General features: G+C 39.7%; 2 protein-coding genes across 2 annotated transcripts; both read right to left on the bottom strand.

The window, feature by feature from the left end:
- Positions 1-3595: 3595 nt before the first annotated feature.
- LOC308691940 (tubulin alpha chain-like) lies at positions 3596-9141 on the bottom strand. Its single transcript, XM_081367544.1, has 4 exons — positions 9074-9141; positions 6716-6938; positions 6350-6498; positions 3596-6264 (listed from the first exon to the last, which is right to left on the bottom strand). The coding sequence occupies exons 1-4, from the start codon at positions 9074-9076 to the stop codon at positions 5287-5289; spliced, it is 1353 nt and encodes a 450-aa protein (XP_081223670.1). The 5' UTR covers positions 9077-9141; the 3' UTR covers positions 3596-5286.
- A 1195-nt stretch (positions 9142-10336) lies between these two features.
- Positions 10337-14758, bottom strand: LOC308691825 (tubulin alpha chain-like; the record flags this gene model as incomplete). The annotated part of the gene is made up of 5 exons (XM_081367388.1): positions 10337-11332; positions 11416-11564; positions 11645-11867; positions 12053-12119; positions 14655-14758. 5 exons carry the CDS (start codon positions 14756-14758, stop codon positions 10358-10360), a joined length of 1518 nt encoding a protein of 505 aa, XP_081223514.1. The 3' UTR covers positions 10337-10357.
- Between the last annotated feature and the right edge of the window lie 8520 nt (positions 14759-23278).

Raw genomic sequence — 23278 nt, 5'->3', positions numbered from 1 at the left:
CAATCTTTTTTCAGACGAACACATTTTCAGTTATTTTAGAAAATGTCTTCGATCTTTCAGTGGTTATAATGTCAAGTTATGGGGTCCACATCGTTGAAATCCGAAAATGTGCATGTATCCTTCACAAAAATAATCCAGCCGGCTCCAGGGGGATAAACGAAGGACTTCTGAGGGTAATCCGTGCGGTTTTGTCGTAAAAATATACATATTTAAAACTTTATAAACGAAAATAACTGGTTAATAATAATAATATATATATAATATATATATATAATAATAATATAAATAATAAGCATCCATCTCCGTGAACGCGCGCCGACCGCCACCGGAAGCCAGTTATTTTCGTTTATAAAGTTTTAAATATGTATATTTTTACAACAAAACTGCACGGATTACCCTCAGAAGGCCTTCGTTTATCCCCCTGGAGCCGGATGGATTACTTTTGTGAAGGATGCATGCACATTTTTGAACTTGAAGCAGCAGGACCCCATTGCTTCACATTATAACCACTGAAAGATCTAAGACATTTTCTAAAATAACTGAAAATGTGTTCGTCTGAAAAAAGATTGACATATGCATCTCGAACGGCTTGAGGGTGAGTAAATCATGGCTTAAATATCATTTTTGGGCGAACTATCCCTTTAAGAGAGCATCTAGCAGGTCACAATATTGCCAGCTGTACTGAACATTCCTTCCAAATCAGTACTTGTTGCACAAATGCACATTTCTTGCCAACTTGGAAATGAAAGGAAACCTGGATTCATTGTCTCGCCACCACATTAAAGGGCCTGCCGGAGCATCTAGTGCCTCTTCCTGTGGGTACCGTGACAGTTCAGCATCCGTTCTTTTTGGTAAGCCATGTGTAGAAGGTTGAGCTCTTCTGTTCTGCAGCAGATCAGTCTCTTCTTTTTTGGAGGAGGTGCAAGAGGTGTTGTAGACATCATCATCTGCCACAGCTCTATCAGACACTGTAAAAAGTGAAGGGCAGCTGTTACCTTAAGCAGGATGTCTACCTATATAACCCTTAAAAAATACTTTTGTTAGTGTAATCTAATGCAGTCATGTTGACTGTCATATATATACACTGAAAGAAACCAGTTAACTTAGATTGCAGAATGAAGATCATTGTTATGTTATCTGACCAAATATCTTACAGTGTACTTCCCACCTTCTTCAACTTTGTGTCCTTCCTCTGCCATCTCCATCATCTCTTTTAAAAGCTGGTCTTTGGTGTCATCTATAATACCAGCTTCTCCAAAGTGGCCCCTGTATCTGATAGTTTGAGGATTATTATAATATATTTTGAAAAAAACACTTCAATGATAAAAAAAATTCACTTACCCACTCAACTAAATTATGCTGAAGAATGTTGGCCTCCGTCTGCACCCGTTTCTGGTCTCTTCTTTTATCCAGCTCATACTGAAAGTGCTTACCAGATTCCAGCAAAGTCCTAGGGCACTTCTCACTTGCTTGGCATTTGTGGAGATTATGGCAGAAGCAATTTAGCCATGGTCAGTCAAGTTTGCCCACTGCAGCCACAATATTAGCACCATTATCAGTGCCATTTTTTTTCTTATCTAATGCCCAATCTGATAAAATGCTCTTAAGAGTTTCTGAAAGTGCCTCCCACAGTCACTGCTTGATCTTCAGTCCTAGTTTAAGACTGTAGGGATGCTGCCGACCACTGCGTGTCTTCATCAAGGGCTCCACCACAGAGCGGTAGATGTCCTGGTAGGCCTGTACGCTGAAGCCATGGATGGAGACAGGCTCATCCTGCTGACGCACGTCCACTGAAGAGACTGAGACTGCTGGACAGATGTCAGGAAGGACAGCAGCGTTCTTCAAGTAGCGCTCCTCCAAACCTGTGGGTCTTTGAGCTTTGGCAGAGATACAGCTGTAAGTGTGATCTAACTCGATTACAGGAGTCTTGAATTTAAGAGACACCCTCCACCAAGAATCCCCTCAGGTGTGTGGGAAGAGCCCTGGTTCTTCTCAGGCGACGCTGCTCCATGCTAATGAATCAAGAATACAACTGATGAAACTTAGCAAATTGTAGAGTAGCAAAAATCAAGCTTCAAGGTTCCAAGGGCCATGTACACACCGCAAAGTTTCAGGAGCGACAACCGCATTTAAATAGGGGAGTGAGTCCCCTAAATTGTCGTTTCATGCGTGTACGGAACACGACTCACACCCCAATACTGCGATGATTGGCACAGTGGTAAGCATAGCAACGTTCTGGCATCTCACGTGTTTGGTATGTGCTATTCTGACCAATGAAATATTACAAGACGTTCTGTTTAGAAGTTTTATCTAAAGCACAGTTGATGGAGGCGTCATATTTTGTTTAAGGGTTGCTTAAAGGCTGCTTCACAGAGCAGCTCTTGCAGTGTTGCCATGCCCATGTCCACTTATTATTAGCGTTTTGGGCTTGTTTAAAGTAACCAAGTTGATTTCTCTTCACTCATAATACTTTTTTTTCATAAAACTTTTTTGCTTCAAATCAAAATTTGTGATGTTGTAAAGCTGGATGGCTTGGTTCATGGCTTATAACTCTTTAACAAAGTTTTTTTTATTCAACCAGTCTAAAATTAATAACAGTCTCTAAAGGAAGAATTCATCACCTGTAAAGTAGATTTACAGTAGTTTACAGTATGGATGAATTCCAATCCAAACGATGTTTTTGCACCCTTGAAGGGCACTTCTGCCAGAAACATCAGGTCAATCTTCTGCTGTCCAGAATCAGGTGGTTTGTCTTCGTCTGGCATCTCAGTTGAGACCTGTCCTCTATGGGTGACCCTAGCAGTAGCTGTGAAGTACCAGTGGCGTAGCTCTCAGCATCACTGATGCACACAAGCCTCACACGGCCATCTTGTCCAGAGACACTGGCTCGGCGGCGGCCATCTTGTCCGGAGACACTGGCTCGGCGGCGGCCATCTTGTCCAGAGACACTGGCTCGGCGGCGGCCATCTTGTCTGGACACTCTGGATCGGCAGGCGTGACGTGAACAGTCTCTGGCTTGGCAGACGTGACATGAACAGTCTCTGGCTTGGCTTGGCAGGCGTGACGTGAACAGTCTCTGGCTCGGCAGACGTGACGTGAACAGTCTCTGGCTTGGCTTGGCAGGCGTGACGTGAACAGTCTCTGGTTCGGCAGACGTGACGTGAACAGTCTCTGGCTCGGCCGACGTGACACGTCTCTGGATCGGCCGACGTGACGTGAAACGTCTCTGGATCGGCTAACCTGACGTGAAGAAGCTCAGGTTCAGGAACAGGCTCAGGCTCAGGAACAAACGAGGTCTCAGGAACAGAAAGAGACTCAGGAAGCGTGGAGGTGGCCATCTCTGCTGAGGGCTCAGGTTCAGGCGTGGCAGCGGCCATCTTTGCTGGAGATGATCTCTCAGGCGTGGCGGCAGCCATCTTTGCCATAAACGATCTTTTAGGTGTGACGGCAGCCATCTTTGCCGTAGACGATCTCTCAGGTGATGTGGCGGCGGCCATCCTGGGAACCAGAATCAGGTGTAATGCTGCTGGATACATCTTTGGTCGGTCATTCTGTAACGTTGAGGCAAGGACGAACCAGAGAGAGAATCCACATGCAAGCACTAATTTAATGAAAAAAAAAAAACAGGTAATCCAGGGCAAACAACAGAACACGGAACTCAGGACAGGAACATGTAAACACAGCTACAAGCTACAACAACCAACAAACAACAACTGAAGCACAGAGGTTTAAATACACAGGCAAACAAGCTAAACAAGCTAACAAGGGGGTGTGGTTAATCAGAACTAATAAACGAGAAAAACTGCAATAAAGGACAACAAAACATGGCACAGAACAGGAAATAACAAAAGTGCACAAGACAGGAGTCATGACAGAAATATTGTGCGCACATGCATCTCCTCCCCGAAATAACCATATATTGAGCTTACAATGTCTAGTTTTACTATGTATATCCTCATCTTCATATCATTTGCATATGTAGGCTATATTCATCCACGTGATACCTAACGGTAAGACATTAGGAAAATATGAGATAGGCCTACAGATGTGCCGTCACATTACATTGATAAAAATCATTTAGTAGCCTATCCTTGCCTTGTTTTTGAATAAATAAATCAAATAGTGTAAAATACATTTGAGATAGTTTTCTTTTCCACTGGCCAAATAGTATTTTTAATTGATTTATATTTTTAACGGAAACAGACTTGTTGTGCATTATTTGCACGAACATATTTTCTCAGACAGTCTGCTGTTGTCATGATAAGCAACTACCTCTGTAGTTAAAACATTAAATATGCCACAGGAAAAGTGTTAAAAAATATCGCATCCACTAAATACTTATATTTATTGAATATAATTTTTTTTAACTTCTCAGTAATGATTTCATGTAGCCTATTTTAAGTGTTTATCTCTATTAATTAGTTTAAATCATCCTTTTATGTATTTAAACTGTTATTGTGAACATGCACTGTATTTATGATTATGACTCATAATGAAGATTTACGGTTTTCCTTCATCTGCCGTTAGATAAATATGCGTCAGTTTCACTAAACAGCCCAACGAGCTCGCTGGCACGGACATTTAAGAATGGATGGATGTTTGCTTCATGTGATTGGCTTGGTGAGTGAAATTATATTTGTATTGTCTTTCTGTATGTGTAATTTTCTTAAAATGGTCTGTCTAAAAGTGACCAAAAAAACATTTAACTCAAGCTCACCATCGGTGTCGCCAAACTGCTCCGTCTCCAAAATGTTCGTACGCATGGGTCAAAGTTTGCGTGCAGGTGCGCAAATTTTCCAGTCAAGTTTGTTTTTATGAATCACAACTTATACCTTGGAAGTGGTAAGAATATTTTTGATGCTTCATATATGTGTAGTGTAATGCACTTTTCCCCGAATGTGGCAAATATAAAGAAAACTTCAAACACAGAGTAATCAGTTTCATGGAACAAAAAAAGAGAAAAAGAATTTAGTGCAACTGTGCAACTGCCATTAAGATGAATGGGGATGCAAACAGATGGTCCTCTGCAGATATTATAGACTTCCTTGATGCCTACCAATTTTTTTTATTGCTGTCATGCCAGTCCAAAAAAATGAGAGGTATTATGTCTTGAGATGAGTGAGAATACACACAAACACAAAATACATTTTTTGTTTTATTGTTCAAATTTTATTACTCTAAAACCAATTGTAATGCAAATGGAATTTCAAGTAATTATTTTTGCAAAAATCTTAATGATCAGATTTTATTTTGCAGGGCACCTAGAACTTGGTTGATTCCGACTCTTTAATATTCTTCTCCCTCTTCGTCCTCATCTCCCACACTGTCAGTGCCGACTTCTTCATAATCCTTCTCCAGAGCAGCCATGTCTTCTCTGGCCTCTGAAAACTCTCCTTCCTCCATTCCCTCACCCACATACCAGTGCACAAAGGCTCTCTTGGCGTACATCAGGTCAAACTTGTGGTCTAGACGAGCCCAGGCCTCAGCAATGGCTGTAGTGTTACTCAGCATGCAAACGGCTCTCTGTACTTTAGCCAGATCTCCACCAGGAACCACCGTTGGAGGCTGATAGTTGATTCCTACTTTGAATCCAGTGGGGCACCAGTCAACAAACTGGATGGTGCGTTTGGTCTTAATAGCAGCGATGGCAGAATTGACGTCTTTTGGCACCACATCTCCACGATACAGAAGACAGCAGGCCATGTATTTACCATGTCGAGGATCACATTTCACCATCTGATTTGACGGCTCAAAGCAGGCATTGGTTATGTCAGCCACAGAAAGCTGCTCATGATACGCCTTTTCAGCAGAGATCACTGGAGCGTACGTAGCCAGAGGGAAATGGATACGAGGGTAGGGCACCAAGTTGGTTTGGAATTCGGTGAGATCCACATTCAGAGCTCCGTCAAATCTCAGCGAGGCCGTGATGGAGGACACAATCTGCCCAATGAGCCTGTTGAGGTTGGTGTAAGTCGGACGCTCAATGTCCAGGTTTTTACGACAGATGTCATAGATGGCTTCGTTGTCCACCATGAAGGCACAATCGGAGTGCTCCAGGGTGGTGTGGGTGGTCAGGATGGAGTTGTAGGGCTCCACCACCGCTGTGGACACTTGAGGAGCAGGATAGATGGCAAACTCCAGCTTGGACTTCTTGCCGTAGTCGACAGAGAGACGCTCCATCAGCAGGGAGGTGAAGCCAGAGCCAGTACCTCCACCAAAACTGTGGAAGATGAGAAATCCTTGAAGGCCAGTGCACTGATCAGCCTGTTGGATTTGTAGTAAATCAGCTTATTAGAAATTACATTTCACAATCATTAATGCTTCTAAGTCAAGTTTTTATAAACCATACCAGTTTGCGAGTTCTGTCCAGCACTAGGTCAATGATCTCTTTACCAATAGTGTAATGACCACGGGCATAGTTATTGGCAGCATCTTCCTTGCCTGTAATTAGTTGCTCTGGATGGAACAGCTGGCGATATGTGCCTGAGCGCACCTCATCTGAAAAGGAAAAAAACTAGTTTAAATTCCTATTCTTTTTTATTCTCAATAGCAAATAAATAACAATAATTCATGGGAAATCCAACAATAGTTTGGATTTGATTGCCTCTTATAAGGAAATCATTTTTTTGAAAGATATGTTGCTTTTCCAAGATTTTGTCAAATGTTTTCATGATCATTTAGATTCATTATATTCTGTTCCTCAGGTTCAACTTACCAATCACAGTGGGTTCCAGATCAACAAAGATTGCACGTGGAACATGTTTCCCTGCTCCTGTCTCACTGAAGAAGGTGTTGAAGGAATCGTCTCCTCCTCCTATTGTCTTATCACTGGGCATCTGTCCATCCGGCTGGATACCATGCTCCAGGCAGTAAAGCTCCCAGCATGCATTTCCCATTTGGGCCCCAGCTTGGCCAACATGCATAGAGATACATTCGCGCTGGAGAGAGAAGAAGGGTAAAGTATATATGAATATTAGTGTCAGCTGAACATATATTTGCTAAATACTCTAACATATTATGGCTGCCTAAGAAATTAAAGATACTGTAACATGGTAGCTCCAAATATTTAACGAGATCAGGGGACCAGGTCCTCAGCAAATTTCCAAGGGGTCCTCAAGGTGACTTAACATTAGACAAAACAAGCTTTGACAAGCTAAATAAGCTAAAACAAGTAAAAAATCTAAGTATTCCTTAGGATTTCTAGACCTGGAAAAATATTGAATTACTAAAATCTTAAAATGCAATGGGCATTTTTATAATGAATATTCATTTAACTAGTTGAATGTTATTTTACTAGGCAATAAAATATTTTATTGTATATCAGAAAAAAAGGTACAAAAGCTGTCACTGGGACAGTACCCTTCAAAAGGGTTCTAATATGTACCATTTAGGTACTAATATGTACAAAAATGTACACGTTTGGTACCAATATGTACCTTTGAGGGACTTATATGCACTCTTTAGGTACAAAGGTGTACCTTTTGAAAAGGTACCGCCACAGTGACAGCTTTTGTACCTTTTTAAAGAGTTTTAAAACATTAATATCCATGAAGAAATCATAAACGACTGGAATAGTCACGGACATTCATTGGTTAAAAAGAGTGTGAACCCTGAAGAACGTTCTGTTCCTAAATCCTCTGGAATTCTGAAATTATAATGATTTATTTTTAATATAATTATTTTTGTTACTTTTTATACTTTATAGAATTTATCCCTTATGAAGTTTTGAAGGTAATACTTGATAATAAGTTTTCATAGTTAACATTACTTAACTACTTTAGTTAACATGAACTAAGAATGAACAATACGTCTACAGCATTTATTGATCTTAGGTTTTGTTAATTTCAACATTTACATATGGAAATCAGATGTTGTATTTGTAAATTAATGAATGCACTGTGAACTAACAAGAACAAACAATGAACAGCTGGATTTTCTATTAACTAACATTAACAAAGATTAATAAATACTGTAACAAATATATTGCTCTTTGTTAGTTCATGTTAGTTAATATATTAACTAATATTAACAAATGAAACCTTATTGTAAAGTAAACAAGCCTTCATGTTTTTTTGTGGACAATGAGGCGCCTTGGAGTCAAAAAGGTTGAGAACCAGTGAACAATGCGTTCTTTTATTGTTTTGAATGAGGAATTTTTATAGTTGATTTTATTTTTAGTTGTTAACATGCTGGCTGAGCTCACCCAAAGCTCAATACTGTAACAAATTCATGCATTTTCCTACGCTTTTGGACCTATATTGTTCAATGTAGAGCTCAGTTTCTTTTCTATCATATTTACATGCATGTTTAGCCTCTCATCTAGGCTTGGTCATAGGATCTTTAAAGTACTGAAGAAGAGACTGAGCGAGTTCCTTGGAGGCCTCTGTCCACCCCACCCCCCCACCCCCATCCCAGCTGTACACCCTTCTTTGTGTCACACACAGAGAAATCTCACTCGGGCCTTTTCACCAGAACAGTTCTATCTATTATTCTGCTATGCTCCAGATTTTGTCACTCATGATCTCATCTACTAATGCCTCTTTGTATGTCAAAAAGACATGAATGCATTCATTCTGTGAGTAACAACTGCATTTTTCATGGTGTAGTTCCCCTTTTCGTCCTCTTTGGTTGACAGAGGTTCAGTGAGCTATTTTGACTGCAGACCCACCAAAAATAGATAAATGTTACATTCAGAAAAAGCAAAGTATTCGAGTTTCCTGCTGACGTGTGTCATAGTCTGGGATCAGGATTTGAAGGCCGTAGCCACATCCTCTGTGTAATGAAAGGCCAGCTCTCTGCCTGAAACCTTACATGATTTAATACGTCACTCTCAATCACTTTCATTAAAACGTGTTTCGATAGTTTAACTACAGTGCTGCTAACTTTGTCTTTGACACAAAAAAATAACACATTATTTTAAGAGAATTATCAAAGTGTCATAGTGTTTACTGAAATCTCCTAGCATCCCTTAAGTGCATAAAAAATATCAAATAAAAACATTTACATGTGGATTTTAAGTCAGTGATTTATGAAAAGATTAGGAGTAAGAATCGATCAAGCACTAAGAACTTACCATCTTGTCAGATTTCCCTTCAGGCCGACTTGAGGATTCGGAATAGAGAAGGCAGATGTGGAGAAGAAAGGAGAGGTGGGGTTTTTATAGAGTGGGAGGAGGAAGGGAGGGGGTTAACAGGAAGTGGGATCGCCCATTGGAGTGAGGATAGTCATTCGGATGGGCCGTCCTTCTTACACAAGCATATTCTCGCTCCCTCTTGGGAGTTTGGGGTCTGTGAAAACCATCTGCCCCCTTTACTAGCTTTTTGGCCATTCAATAAGATGTCAGCGAGGATTTTTACAGGCTATAAGTCAAAGTTCTTCATGTTCATGTGTTAAAGTTGCATAACAACTGCAGGAAAACTGATATCTTGACTAGTTTTTTGAGATTCCTACATAAAGAAAGGCATAGGGTGAAATTGTCATGTAATTACTTCACAAGTCTTTTGTGTGGAAGACAACTTTTGTGTCGAGGTATTGTAAATGTAGCGCTACATTTGAAAACAGATGTGTTTCTCAGCGTTTACAAAGCAAAAAGAGCACTATTGACTAAGGTTTTCTATAGACATGGTTCTTGCTATACAGGAAGAAAATGAACACACATGCTCAATTGTCAACAGACTTTAATTTCTGTGCTAGAGTGAAAGCACAGACAATATCCAGCCTCTCATACTGATGCCCAATGACATGAACAAACAGCTGAATCATGAATAACAGCTACAGCAGGTGGTCATTTTTTGTGCTGCATTGACACCGGTGGGGGGAGGGGTGTCATGCTGGAAAATTTTCTGTTTTGTCCCATAGGCCTTTATCACTTTTGCATGTGCAAATATACATAGATTTTAAACACATTTTCAACAGTATCATGAAAAGAGTGCAGGTTTTTATAACAACATTTTTCTAGACATTTGACAGCTTAATTCTATTGTATTTTTTCCAATTAATCTTTTTTTAATAGGTTTTACTTTTGCATAAGAAATAAAATGTAGAAAAAGAACTGGGAACATTTAGTTAATGTGTTGGGTATCATGAACTAACAATAAACAAACGTTTTTTACAGCATTTATTAATGTATTAGTTGTTCAAATGTTTGTTCATAATTCATTGATAAAATATATATTTTTGAATCTATTAGTAGAAATTAATAAATGCTGTAAAAGTATTGTTCATTGTTATTTTATGTGGATATTGTGGATATTATAAAGTGATACCAAAGAATGTATAGCCTCCCAAAAAGAACTTGCTAAAACTTATTTTAGCAGATTAAAATATCTGATTACCCTGAGATTGCAAAAAACAGCATTTAAAATTCCACACCATCCTCGTCATCTCCGACGCTGTCAGTGCCGACTTCTTCATAATCCTTCTCCAGAGCGGCCATGTCTTCTCTGGCCTCTGAAAACTCTCCTTCCTCCATTCCCTCACCCACATACCAGTGCACAAAGGCTCTCTTGGCGTACATCAGGTCAAACTTGTGGTCTAGACGAGCCCAGGCCTCAGCGATGGCTGTAGTGTTACTCAGCATGCAAACGGCTCTCTGTACTTTAGCCAGATCTCCACCAGGAACCACCGTTGGAGGCTGATAGTTGATTCCTACTTTGAATCCAGTGGGGCACCAGTCAACAAACTGGATGGTGCGTTTGGTCTTAATAGCAGCGATGGCAGAATTGACGTCTTTTGGCACCACATCTCCACGATACAGAAGGCAGCAGGCCATGTATTTACCATGTCGAGGATCACATTTCACCATCTGATTTGTCGGCTCAAAGCAGGCATTGGTTATGTCAGCCACAGAAAGCTGCTCATGATACGCCTTTTCAGCAGAGATCACTGGAGCGTACGTAGCCAGAGGGAAATGGATACGAGGGTAGGGCACCAAGTTGGTTTGGAATTCGGTGAGATCCACATTCAGAGCTCCGTCAAATCTCAGCGAGGCCGTGATGGAGGACACAATCTGCCCAATGAGCCTGTTGAGGTTGGTGTAAGTCGGACGCTCAATGTCCAGGTTTTTACGACAGATGTCATAGATGGCCTCGTTGTCCACCATGAAGGCACAATCGGAGTGCTCCAGGGTGGTGTGGGTGGTCAGGATGGAGTTGTAGGGCTCCACCACCGCTGTGGACACTTGAGGAGCAGGATAGATGGCAAACTCCAGCTTGGACTTCTTGCCGTAGTCGACAGAGAGACGCTCCATCAGCAGGGAGGTGAAGCCAGAGCCAGTACCTCCACCAAAGCTGTGGAACACCAGGAAACCTTGGAGGCCAGTGCACTGATCAGTCTTTTGGAAGAGAGGAGAAAACAAGCTTACCAAAAATACTTCTACAGTCATTTTACAAACTAAATCAGACCAAAAAATATTACCAATTTGCGAATACGATCCAGAACTGAGTCAATGATCTCCTTGCCGATGGTGTAGTGTCCCCTGGCATAGTTATTGGCAGCGTCTTCTTTTCCAGTGATGAGTTGTTCTGGGTGAAAGAGCTGGCGGTAGGTGCCTGTCCGTACTTCATCTACATTCATAGAAAGCTGAACGTTTCAATCTGATTTTTTTCATCATTGTGGTATTCACATGCTGTTTTAAATACCATACCAATCACAGTGGGTTCCAGATCAACAAAGATTGCACGTGGAACATGTTTTCCAGAAGCCGTCTCACTGAAGAAAGTGTTGAAGGAATCGTCTCCTCCTCCTATTGTCTTATCACCGGGCAGCTGTCCATCCGGCTGGATACCATGCTCCAGACAGTAAAGCTCCCAGCATGCATTTCCAATCTGTGTTCCAGCTTGGCCAACATGAACGGAAATGCACTCACGCTGCAGAATGAGAAATATTTACTTTCATATTGATTTAACCATAAGACCAAATATTATATTAAAATCATGTCTAATACAAAAAAAAGTTATGAGTTACCATATTGTATTTTGTCTTCCAGCCGATGCTCAGGGTTCGGGAACGAAGCTCTTAATGTGTCAAAGTCTGACACCAAACATATTTATACCTGGAGTATCATGCGGTAACTGTTCTCTGTAATAAGAGAAGTCGGTGATGTCGATACTATCTTCAGGCTGAAAAAGGAGGAAGACAAAAAGAAAAAGAATGAGGTTAGAGCCTCCTACACTCAGAGGACTAGTTTATTGTTAGGGCAAGATATAAAACTGAATAGGCTGGTGAACAATATTACAAAAACCTTCTTTGATCCTCTGGGGAACATTTTGACAAAAGCACAGCTGAGCAAACTATTTGCCTTTACGAGTGCAAAATCTTGGTTCATATTCTCAACACAAAGAAGCATATAAGAAAGAATTTGTAGGTTACTCATGTGGTGGAGCCACATTCATGAATTAATAATGACTCCTCTTATTTCAGAGTTGGAGTAATGTGATACCCTGTGTGTGTGTGTGCTCTGAATGAGGTTTGTTGCAGGAGATTGAAAAATAGTAATACAATAGTTGCTCAGATTGAATTGTATAGATGCTGAGAACTATCCCTTAAATGTTCCTTTTATGTGGCTTCCTGAAAATCGTGCATGAAAGCGCATGTCACATCCTTTTTCTGGTAACCTGAGTATCTGCTGCGGTGCAGATGTGCTGTTCAGAAACTGTTAAAGAATTAAGAGGATTTTATACTTCTCTGTCTCTGTGACTGTGTAACTGTTTACGAAAGTATTTGCCTCCAGAGCAATGTTAAAGTGGTAGTTGAAGTTCACCCAAAAATGTTAATTCTGGCATAATTTACTCACCCTCAAGTTGTTCCAAACCTGCATGAATTTATTTCTTCAGCTGAACACAAAAGATGATATTTTTAAGAATGTTGGTAACCAAACAGTTGATGGCCCCTACTATGGAAGTCAGTGGGGCCAGCAGCTGTTTGGTTACCGACAGTCTTTAAAAATATCTTCTTTTGTGTTCAGGTTTGGAACAACTTGAGGGTGAGTAAATTATGACAGAGTTTACATTTTGGGGTGAACTATAGGTATCACTTTTCTTCATAAGTAAGACTTTTACTCTTAATATGTGAGTAGTAGTTGATCAGATTTCACTGTTTCATGCTCTGCTTCCAGCCTCCCTCTGGAATTTATTGTTCTTACAACCCCCCCCCCCCCCCCCCCCCCCCCCCAAAAAAAAAAAGGTATGCCATTGTTTTCTGGACTTTTTTGGGTTTCAAGGTAGAGTGTTATCCATGTAATATTTGTATATTGTAGGCTTATAGATTTTGGTTTTCTTACAGATAAAGCTTAACTCCAAATGTCACCACTCACTTGCTAACCTCGTTCAACTTTAATGCTTTGGTTGAACTCCAAAGATGGGATAAGTTATACTGGCTCCTAGCGGTTGTAAAAGGTAAACGACAAACGTGCTATAATTCAATAAACAGTGCGATTAGCGATTTGACCAGCAGATGGCAGAAGAAGAAAAAAACCTTTTTTTATATAATAGATTGATTAGATCAGATAGCATTTTAAGCTGTCATATGGTCATGTTACTATGAACCCCTCACATGTTACAGTGTACCCCATCTATGGGGCATGTTGTCACATTTCACTTCCATTCTTTTGGGGTATATCAAGAAAAAAGTATATATTGTATTAAAAAAAACAATAATTGTACTAGACATGTGGGAAATTAATGAGGGAAACAATAAATACTCTGAACCCTAAGTAGATTTACACAAACTGAGAAAGTCAAAAAGCGTTACTTTGTGCCCTGCTCTCCCCTAGTGCACCTTCTACATCGCAATTTGCTTTTGTGCTTTATTATAAAGTTTCAGATTTCAAATTACGTCAATATTATTATCAGATTTAAACAAATAGCTCCGTCGACCTCATTGTAGCTCCTCAGTTCAATCGGTTATTAACTGAATACCTTTTTTCCTTTTTACTAATTTCTAAATAAACTATCATGAATAAACTAATCATGTCTCATGTAATCACTAAAACTAAGAAAGCTTGAGAGCAATGTTACATTTACCTCATAAAAGTCATTCAATAAACTCATTAGACAATTACATTAGACACTATATTACATATTCATTATATGTACATTTCTTTTTCTGTATATCTGAATAAATCTAACAATCTAAAAGTTTTTATATCAACCATTTAAAACAAAGTTAGCATTATAACTTAATTATTATTAACTCTAAAATATTTGCTATCCTGTGGCTCCCTCTGATGGACAACATTAGTATTTATCTCTGAATCGAATTGACATTTTTGTCTGAAACTTTTTTTAACGATTACATTTTTAATGATTATTTTATTACTGATAATATAGCCACATCAAACTCAAATTCACTGATTCATGGTACCTTATTTCATGCGTTAACAGTTGAATTTTAAACTTCCATTTTGTAGCTAAGCAGTAATTATACATCATAATATCACTTGTTAAATGGTTATTTAATAATCTGCATGAACAGATTCGGTTTGTTTGCAGATTCGATGTGCGCTCACGCGCTCTGCTCACGCACGCGACTTCGGGTGCGCGTGCGTGCATATGAGTGATGATTCGAATTTTATTTGTTATTATGGCGACGGGGACGCGTGTTATGAATTCTGACTGCAAATATCAACACTTTGATCGCTGTCTGTGGGTTGAGACCTTGAGACTAGACGAGTCGGATTCAGAGACTTTTGCTGAATATTTTCTGCGCTGATCTTGAGATTTTGAAGCTGATCGGAGGATTTCAGAGAGGAGACTTTCATTCTACAAGGAGATCGGATAATATATCCCATTTACATCGTTGTATTTTTTAAAAATTCATATTATTTCTGAGGACTCTTTCATTTGATTGTTCTTTTCTTATTTTAGAGGGAGTTTGGAGTTTAATTTAATTAATTAATTAATTAATTTTTTTGGGAGGGGTATTTCTGAGGAGCATTGTATTGTATTTTGTATTGCATTTGTATTGTTTTTATTGCAGTTTGAAGGATGCCAGGCCCACATGTTTCTGTGCCCACATCCGGCTCACAGGGAGCACAGCCCAGATGATGGACGTCCGTCCTCTTCCTCCAAACACTCTGGCAGAGGTCAGGCCCTGAAGAGACAGCTGTACGACTCCCATCAGAGCGCTGGAAATGAGATGCCAATGAGGAAGAGGAGGAGGATGGGTAAGTCTGAGGGTAAAACAAATGACCATTGGAGAATATCACTGGAGTGTCATTAATTACCATATTTGTCCACACCATAAATATCAAAATATAATTTCTGAAGTTCTTCCTCCTGCAGATCAGCAGGTTCAAACCCCTCCAGCTCCAGTCCACCACAGTCCAGCACTTTTTCGGAACTGGTTTGAGGTATTGGCCCTAATAAGCTACAAATGAATTTGAATATATATTAATATTCTGAAGATTTTGACACCTATTTGTTTTAAATGTTGTTTGTTTATTGTGATATGGAAAGAAATCAGGGTCAAATCTCTTCTATGTGCTCTATGTATATCATCAGCCTGTTAGCAGTGAGGAAAGTGATAGTCAGGAGAGTCAGAGGAAGAAGAGTAGGTCTGTAGATCTGATCACTCTTCACTGGAGTTCTGGAGAGCATCTCTCTCTTCTCAGCAGTGGCTCAGGTCAGGGTCAGAAAGTGGAGGATCAGACCACTGCAACCATTAGTGAGAGACACGCTGAGGGTAAATCCAGTGACCAGTTGACAATGTGTAAATGCTCTGTTTATTAGTGCTCTGGACATCATAAAGTGTACATCAGTTTCAGCTAGATATGAGTATCCATTCATGGAAACGTGTCATTCACGGGAAATTAATTAATTAAGGGAATTTGTCTGTTCCCTTGGATGAAGTGCCATTAATTACCATATGTTACAAATTCACACCTATATCAAAATCCCAAAGTTTGACCAAAGTTGTTATTTTTTCCAGGACATGTCTTAAATATTTAAACAGAACTTTTTTTTTATAATTCATGTAGTAACTGAAGAATCACCATAATATGACTATGCAGTGTTTAATATTTTTTGGTTGCATTTAAACATGCTTTTGTTTGATATTCCCTGCTCTATCCGGTGGTCTTGAAGATCATCAGGTTCAAACCCCTCCAGCTCCAGCTCCAGTCCATCACAGTTCAGTCAGTCCAGCACCAGGTCACAACAACAGAGCGGACGAGACAACTGACGGTGAGTTTACGACCATGACCTCAAACATTAAACTCACTGCCGTCCATGCAACTAAATTGAATCATCTTTTTGCAGACAACATTCTGAGCCGGTATGAGATGGGCAGAATGCTTGGTGAGGGATCGTTCGGCTGCGTTTATGAAGGGAAACGCTTGGAGGATGGCCTTGAGGTATCGTCATTTTCTTACAATATTTAGCCAGCAAATTATTTTGTCTCACTACATCCATTTCAAGTCTTTTTGTGTATATTTTTCCACTATTTACTGCATTTGGACATGTTAGAAATGTAACAATGTTTTTTTTTTTTTGGTTGATCAGGTGGCAGTGAAAATTGCCAGAAAGCCGCAGAACCTGAAATACATCTACATTGTAAGTAGCCTACACTCACTATGTTGTTTTCAAATTAAAATATGTAAACATAATGACAACACCTTCATATAATAATGATCTTTCTTCCAGCCTGGTCATCCCGCACCCTTCCCATTAGAGGTCGGCCTATTAATCCTGGCTAATAGGGGCCCCAAAGTTTCAGAGATCATTGAGTTGCTGGACTGGCAGGACCAGCCTGACCAATATATCATGGTCTTGGAGCGTCCCTCACCCTGTGAAGATCTGTGGCATTTTTGTAATCATCACGAAGGCGTCCTAGATGAGGACACAGCGCGGTTCATCATGGCGCAGGCAACACCGGCTGCTCATATGTGCTGTCGCCGTGGAGTGTTTCACCGGGACGTTAAGCTGGAGAACCTGCTGGTCAACACAGAAACGCTCGAGGTCAAACTGATCGACTTCGGGTGCGGGGATCTCCTGCAGGAATCGGGCTATGAAAGATTCTGTGGTATGAATTATGAATCAAACCTGTAGTTTGGGACTTCAGTTCTAGTGACTAGTTCAATTGGTATCTATCATATAAACCATATCTCACATTTGAGGCGGCATTTTTTTTTATTAAAAACACCAGGGCCCGTATTCATAAAGATTCTAAGAATCCTCTCAGAAAACTCTTAATTTAGCTTAAAAACTTTTATGTAGGAGTCTTAGCTTAAGAGCGATTCGGGACCGATCTGAGAGCAACTCTGAGTAAGGAAAATACAAAAACTTTTATCTTAGTGAGGAGGCGGGGTTGACCCCGTTGCTATGTATGACACAATCTTTTGAAGACTGTGATTGGTTGGTTGTCCAAGAAGGAAAAAAAAGTGATTTTAAGTATAGGGTCTATTCTAAGCCTCCACTTTGAACTTACATGCGTAATTTTTCCTATTTGATCGTTCTCTCTCTCACACACACACACACACACACACACACACACACACACACACACACACACACACATTATATATGTGTATATAAATCCTTTTTTTATTTACCATGCTGTTGATTTCCTATAAGGTATTTGATTGCTTAGAATGATAAAAATTGTTCCACTCTTTCCAGTTACACTGATTGCTGGCATGTCTACTTAAGCGGTGGTTTGAATGTTGGTTTTTATGTATCAAACATGGAATTTTCCCAGTTGCCAAATATCGTAATGTAGTGATTACTTTCATTTCGGGCGCTATGGCATTTCTGCGCTGTGTCGGAGATATTAGCGTGTCTCTAAAAAGATCAGTCACAAACATGATCCCTGCACGATCTAATCTATAGCGTCTTATTAACTCACTGTCATCCATTGTCTGCAACACATTTCTTCTCCCTCTTCGTCTTTCTGCCATTTTCTCCTCTGCTAAAGAAACTCTTAAGCCTCTTAAAAGTCCTCGTCCGTGCTCCTAACAATTTTGACCTTAAAGGGTCATGAAACCCCCCTCTTTCAGCTCAAGTCTAGCTCAAAATCTTTTTGAAAAATGCAACTTAAATGGGCGTGGTGGCTGTGAGAAGAAGGGAGGGGGAGTTGGTGTGGTCAAAGCCAGTGGCCAATGCATATCGACCGTCACTGTCAGTGGTAAAACGTGAGGAAATGCTAGATTTTTTATAGCTGGCAAAGTTAAAGTCTAATGAAATACACTGACACCTTATTTTTGTCCTTAAAAAGTAACTGAATGCCCTGCTACACATATTAGCCTACTACAGTAATCATTCTATTTAAAACATATACATGTACATGCATATCGGCCATTATAAAATATATATTTGTTTATATACACTAACACTATAAATGCATATATTTGAAAATAATAAATTTTCCGCTTAAAAAAAAAAAAAAAACGTTCCGTAAATAGCCTAGACTACGCGCCCCCTAAACCCACTAAAGATGGACAATGAATGTGACATAAATTTGCACAAACTAAGCATGCGTTGATGTATTATCGAAATATCTACATTTTAATAACGAGTGATTATTTAACAAAAGGCAAGTAAAAACGGTCAGGGTTACATTTAGACAGACACACACACACACACACACACACACACACCACTGAAGCGATAGAAAAGTCCTCGGGACCGCATCACTAGCAAGACGAAACCTGCATTGGTGTACAAGGCTGAAGTCCACCATTCTCCAGTTGAATGGTTGCTACACACACATAGTTTAGATGTGCCCGTGGTTGATGGCCAACCAACCGCCCGCAGTCAGAGTCCAGCCCTGGCAGCATCGCGGGGAAAGATGCACTGGAACTTTTGCACCATGAAAACAAACGCGCGTCCCATCATTAGGCTTGTTTGAGATGCGCCTTGCCTCGCCTGAAATGTAGTCGAGAGTAGGCGGCTGCAGTGAGAGGAGGAGTGAAAAAAGCGCAGGCAAGCCGGACAGATCTCTCTTCTCGTAGTGGATTTGACACCTGTGATATCAAAGATGGATATCGCGGGATTCACGCTCGTGCAGTGTTGCTAATAAACTGGATGTAATTCAAGTTCTGTTGCTTTTATGAAAATAAATATAATGAACAATACACCCAAAGTAGGCTTAGCCTATTTAATTCCATTCCAAATACATGTTTATCAATATTTTTTAATCTTTAACAGACATGTGTTTTTATTTTTTTTTTAATAAAAATTACATTGCATAACCCAAAGAGATCACACTGTCAGATAGTTTGGAAATATTAACACATAACATATACACATAGAACATGATATTAGAGCTTTAAAATCAAACATTTTAAAAGAGAACAATACATCACAGTTGTTTAAACCAATGAGCATTAAGCTGTGTCGTCAGCAAGTCGTTTCCCATCGTGCTTTTGATCAGCGCAGTCGGTGGAGAGCAACTGCGCGCGACTGCAGAATCCGACAGGTGTGCCTTGCGCTCGCGAGAGATTTTTGACATACGTCAGCATGACATCAGAGCAAGGCGGACCGCACTCGGACACATTTCTAACCGGCATGCATCTCGCGCTGATCACCGGTGATCGATTCTGCGCAGATTTTGCTCATCTCAAACAAGCCTATTGCCTCTCTCATCTACTACGCGATATCACAGTTTGACATGTCTGTCTTTGGAAAGATCCACGTGGTATCATGATTAATTCAGTGAAGTGTCTTCTCATTGGATATGAAGGCTCAGCCTCATTAATAATTGTGAGAGAACGATGAGTCATCACCGGACGATCCGTACAGAAAAACGTCACATCCTGTGACGTGGACTCGATGAAGATTTCAAACCCGGAAGACGAAAATAGCCGATACAAACTCAAATTTAACCATTTATATCCTATTATTAAATTTTACAGATTATAACATTGTCTTCTATGGTGTTCAACACACCTACCTCTGTTAAAATCTCAGAAAAATTGGTTTAGGGTTTCATGACCCTTTAAGACCTCTTTTAAAGGTCCCGTTCTATGCCCCTTTTCACAAGATGTAAAATAAGTCTCTGATGTCCCCAGAGTGTGTATGTGAAGTTTGAGCTCAAAATACCCAACAGATCATTTTTTACAGCATGTTTAAATTGACATTTTTTGGGGCTCAGAAAAACGAGCCGTTTCAGTGTGTGCCCTTTAAATGCAAATGAGCTGCTGCTGGACGACACAGGGGGCGGAGCTTCATGAGCTCGCGCTCAGTCTCTCAGGAAAAATTCATCTCACGGAATGATGATAATATCAGAAACTCTCAGTAACGGCGTTCATTTCGAGTCGGACAATAATGCCTACAGAGTCAGATTGCTGTATAGAGATGAAACAGGTATGGTTTAGTAGTTTAATTACGGTTATTATAACGTATTTGTCATCTGCTTGTAGGCTATGTATACGGTATAGAGCCCCTCCCCTCGATCCGCCATGTTGGCAGGATTCCAGCGGCAAAACATCATTGTTTACGTGTGCTGTTAACTCGGTAGTAGAGGAGGTTTTCGCAATTCCGCACTGTTTTACCATGCCTGGAAGTAAAAACTGCTCCAGTGTTTGTCACAAGAAGCCAAGCGCCGACATTAGGCATTTCTCAATAGCAAGTACGCAAAGTTCGGACTTCAATGTCAAGTGCAGCTCAGGAGAATGACTCCCGAGGACGCGCGTCACTCAGCTCGCTCTGCTACTCCGGTTATCTCTGTATGTACATTTTAGGCAACAATAAAACGAAATATGTTATAAAACACTACACTGCCTCTTTTCGTTTTCATTTAAAGAAATCTTAAACATTACACAAATGTGGTTCAGGCAACGCATATTTATTATATTCACTACATGTAACGTTAGCATATTTATAACAAAACTTTTTTTTTTTAAATTGTTCTATTTAAATTGTTCTTTCCGTTTAAATTTTAAAAATATTAAACTTATTAATATGGTTCAGGCAATATATAATGTGCATTTGTACTCTGATCATCACTGTAATAAAAAAATAATAATAAAAAAACTAAACCCTGTCTCTTTTTGTTGAATTTCAGTTTTATCAATAATAGCCATTATAAAAGTAAGTAGCCTATAAGTAAAAAGTACAAGAAGCTATACAATAAGAAATAAAGCAAACGATTCAGTCAAACATACAAAGTCAGCGCTCTAGTCTAATATTACAACAACGGTAAAGTTAAATAGCCTAAATATAAAGTTATGAAATTTCACTTAGCCCTCAGTTTGGCCAGGGAACAAGATTCACAAGACCAAAGATCGCCCGTTAGGTCAACACAAGACGAATTATATGTTATCTTCTCTAAATACCGCTGTTTTGCGCTTGGTGTGAGCTTGTTCCTGTAAGGTCCCTTTTCTTTCGCTTTATCTTTTTGCATTGCTTTACTTTCTTCCTTTTCTTTTTCGTATTCGTAGATCAGTCTGTGTCCCGCTGAAATAATAAATAGCCTAATAATAATAGCCTAATAAATGCGCAAAAATGAAAGAGCTCTGGAATGTTTAGTCGCGCTTCTGTGTAGTTCTGAAGGCGTTGCCCCTGGCAACCGATAGCGTCTCCTTCCATCATGGCCGACAGGCTCAGACCCCGCCCAAATCAACCCAAGTCGGCACGTGACTCCTCACTCTCAATAGCCTACAAGTCTGCTGTCTGAATGATGATCAAACATGTACTGATGAGTTTAATAAAGTTTATTGTACATCACACAAAAGATGAAGCGTCAGTTTTACTTCAGAAAATCACCATAAGAGCTGAGTAAACACAGTAGGCTAAGTTATAAGAAGTGCGCAAGTAGCCAGTAGAGTTGAGGGAGCATTCCTGTGGGCGGAGGTTAGTCAAGAAACGGTTCTGGTGATGTCACTAATGAAGGAAGTAGAGGGATGTAGTCCAATCGAGCCGTTTTATGTAGTCAACTTCTGTTAAATAAAATATCTCGCTTGGCATTGAACTTTGAGCTTTATAATTGTACAGATATTATTTATGCTCTAACAGCAACATTACACACTAACTAAAGTTTGAAACATGGAATCGCATGCAACGGGACCTTTAAGGGTTAAGATGCTTTCTGAATTACTTTTTTCTTTACTAGGAGTTTTTCTTTAATTTTAAGAGTAAACGCCCACATTTCTAAGAATTTTCTTAGAATTTTGTCACTAGGAGCTACTCTTTGCATTAAGATTCTTTATGAATACGGGCCCAGATGTTTTTACCACATGTTATGGTATTTCATGCTATGGTTCTTACCCATCAGACAAATCTTTTTTCTGCAGGCACTCTACGCTACCGCCCACCTGAGTCCTGCGCCGAGGGCAAGTACCACGGGAAACCAGCTACGGTGTGGTCTCTGGGAGTGCTCTTATTCCTGTTGGTGTGTGGACGCTTTCCAGAGCCAAGAGACAGGCAAATGATTGACGAAGACATCTGGTCTGATCCTGGCTTGTCAAACGGTAAGATGGCATTCATCACAACAAAGAAGACCAACTGTAATTTAAATCATACAAAACAAAGAAAGTACGAAAAAGTAACACCTGAGCCAAGTGGCTGTACAGAAGAGAGATATTGGATAATACAGGCATTTTTTCTGATTTTCTGACCGTACTTTATAGAATAGTGGAATCTTACAGCTTAATTAAAGTTGAAGGTAATAATCTGACTCGCTTCTATCGTTCTACACAGAATGCTGCCTCCTGATTCGATCCCTCCTGAAGGAAAGCCCAAGACGACGGATTTATTTGAGGAAAATCCTTCGACATGAATGGTTTAAGGTAATGAGCCTAAGATCAGCTGCAAATGATTTTGAAGATTATATTCACTTTTCATTGTAAAGATTTTTAAAATGTTTTCTTCTAATTGTAATCTATGACTGTAACATTTTTTGTTTGTTTGACTCAGGTCACAGAATAAGACATGAAGAGCAACGTCAGGATTCCTCTCTTAGCCGCCCCAGAAGTTCCTGTGAAAGCTGCTTCTGCCACGGCCCTCTCCGAAGGATCTCCAGAGAACACCATCTTTGTATATTTGTGAATAATGGCTGTTATTGTTCATTAACTATTATTGTATATATACATTTTATATAAATTTTATTGTAATAAAATAAATCATTTTATATAAACAATATTGGCGTACCTGATTTTGAGAAATGGTATGTGTGTTAGACCGCTTAACATTGTGATTGCTATCAGGATATGAGGAGACTTTCAACTAGCATAACACAATTATTGTTTTGTAGACCATCACCTATTGCACCTCAGCATTTTCCAAACACTTTTATCTTTATATGGAAACAATTCTAATTAATTGTTACTAATTAATGCCAAGGT

Source organism: Scardinius erythrophthalmus (genome assembly GCF_964197995.2).
Source record: "Scardinius erythrophthalmus genome assembly, chromosome: 6".
Taxonomy (NCBI): domain Eukaryota; kingdom Metazoa; phylum Chordata; class Actinopteri; order Cypriniformes; family Leuciscidae; genus Scardinius; species Scardinius erythrophthalmus.
This window is presented reverse-complemented; position numbering and strand designations above follow the sequence as displayed.

What these genes read in the sequence shown, in the direction of transcription:
- LOC308691940 (XM_081367544.1), bottom strand. An exon ending in TCTGGAACCCACTGTGATTG is followed by an intron (nt 6,499 to 6,715) that starts GTAAGTTGAACC and finishes TTTCCTTTTCAG; the next exon opens with ATGAGGTGCGCTCAGGCACA. An exon ending in TGGACAGAACTCGCAAACTG is followed by an intron (nt 6,265 to 6,349) that starts GTATGGTTTATA and finishes CAAATCCAACAG; the next exon opens with GCTGATCAGTGCACTGGCCT.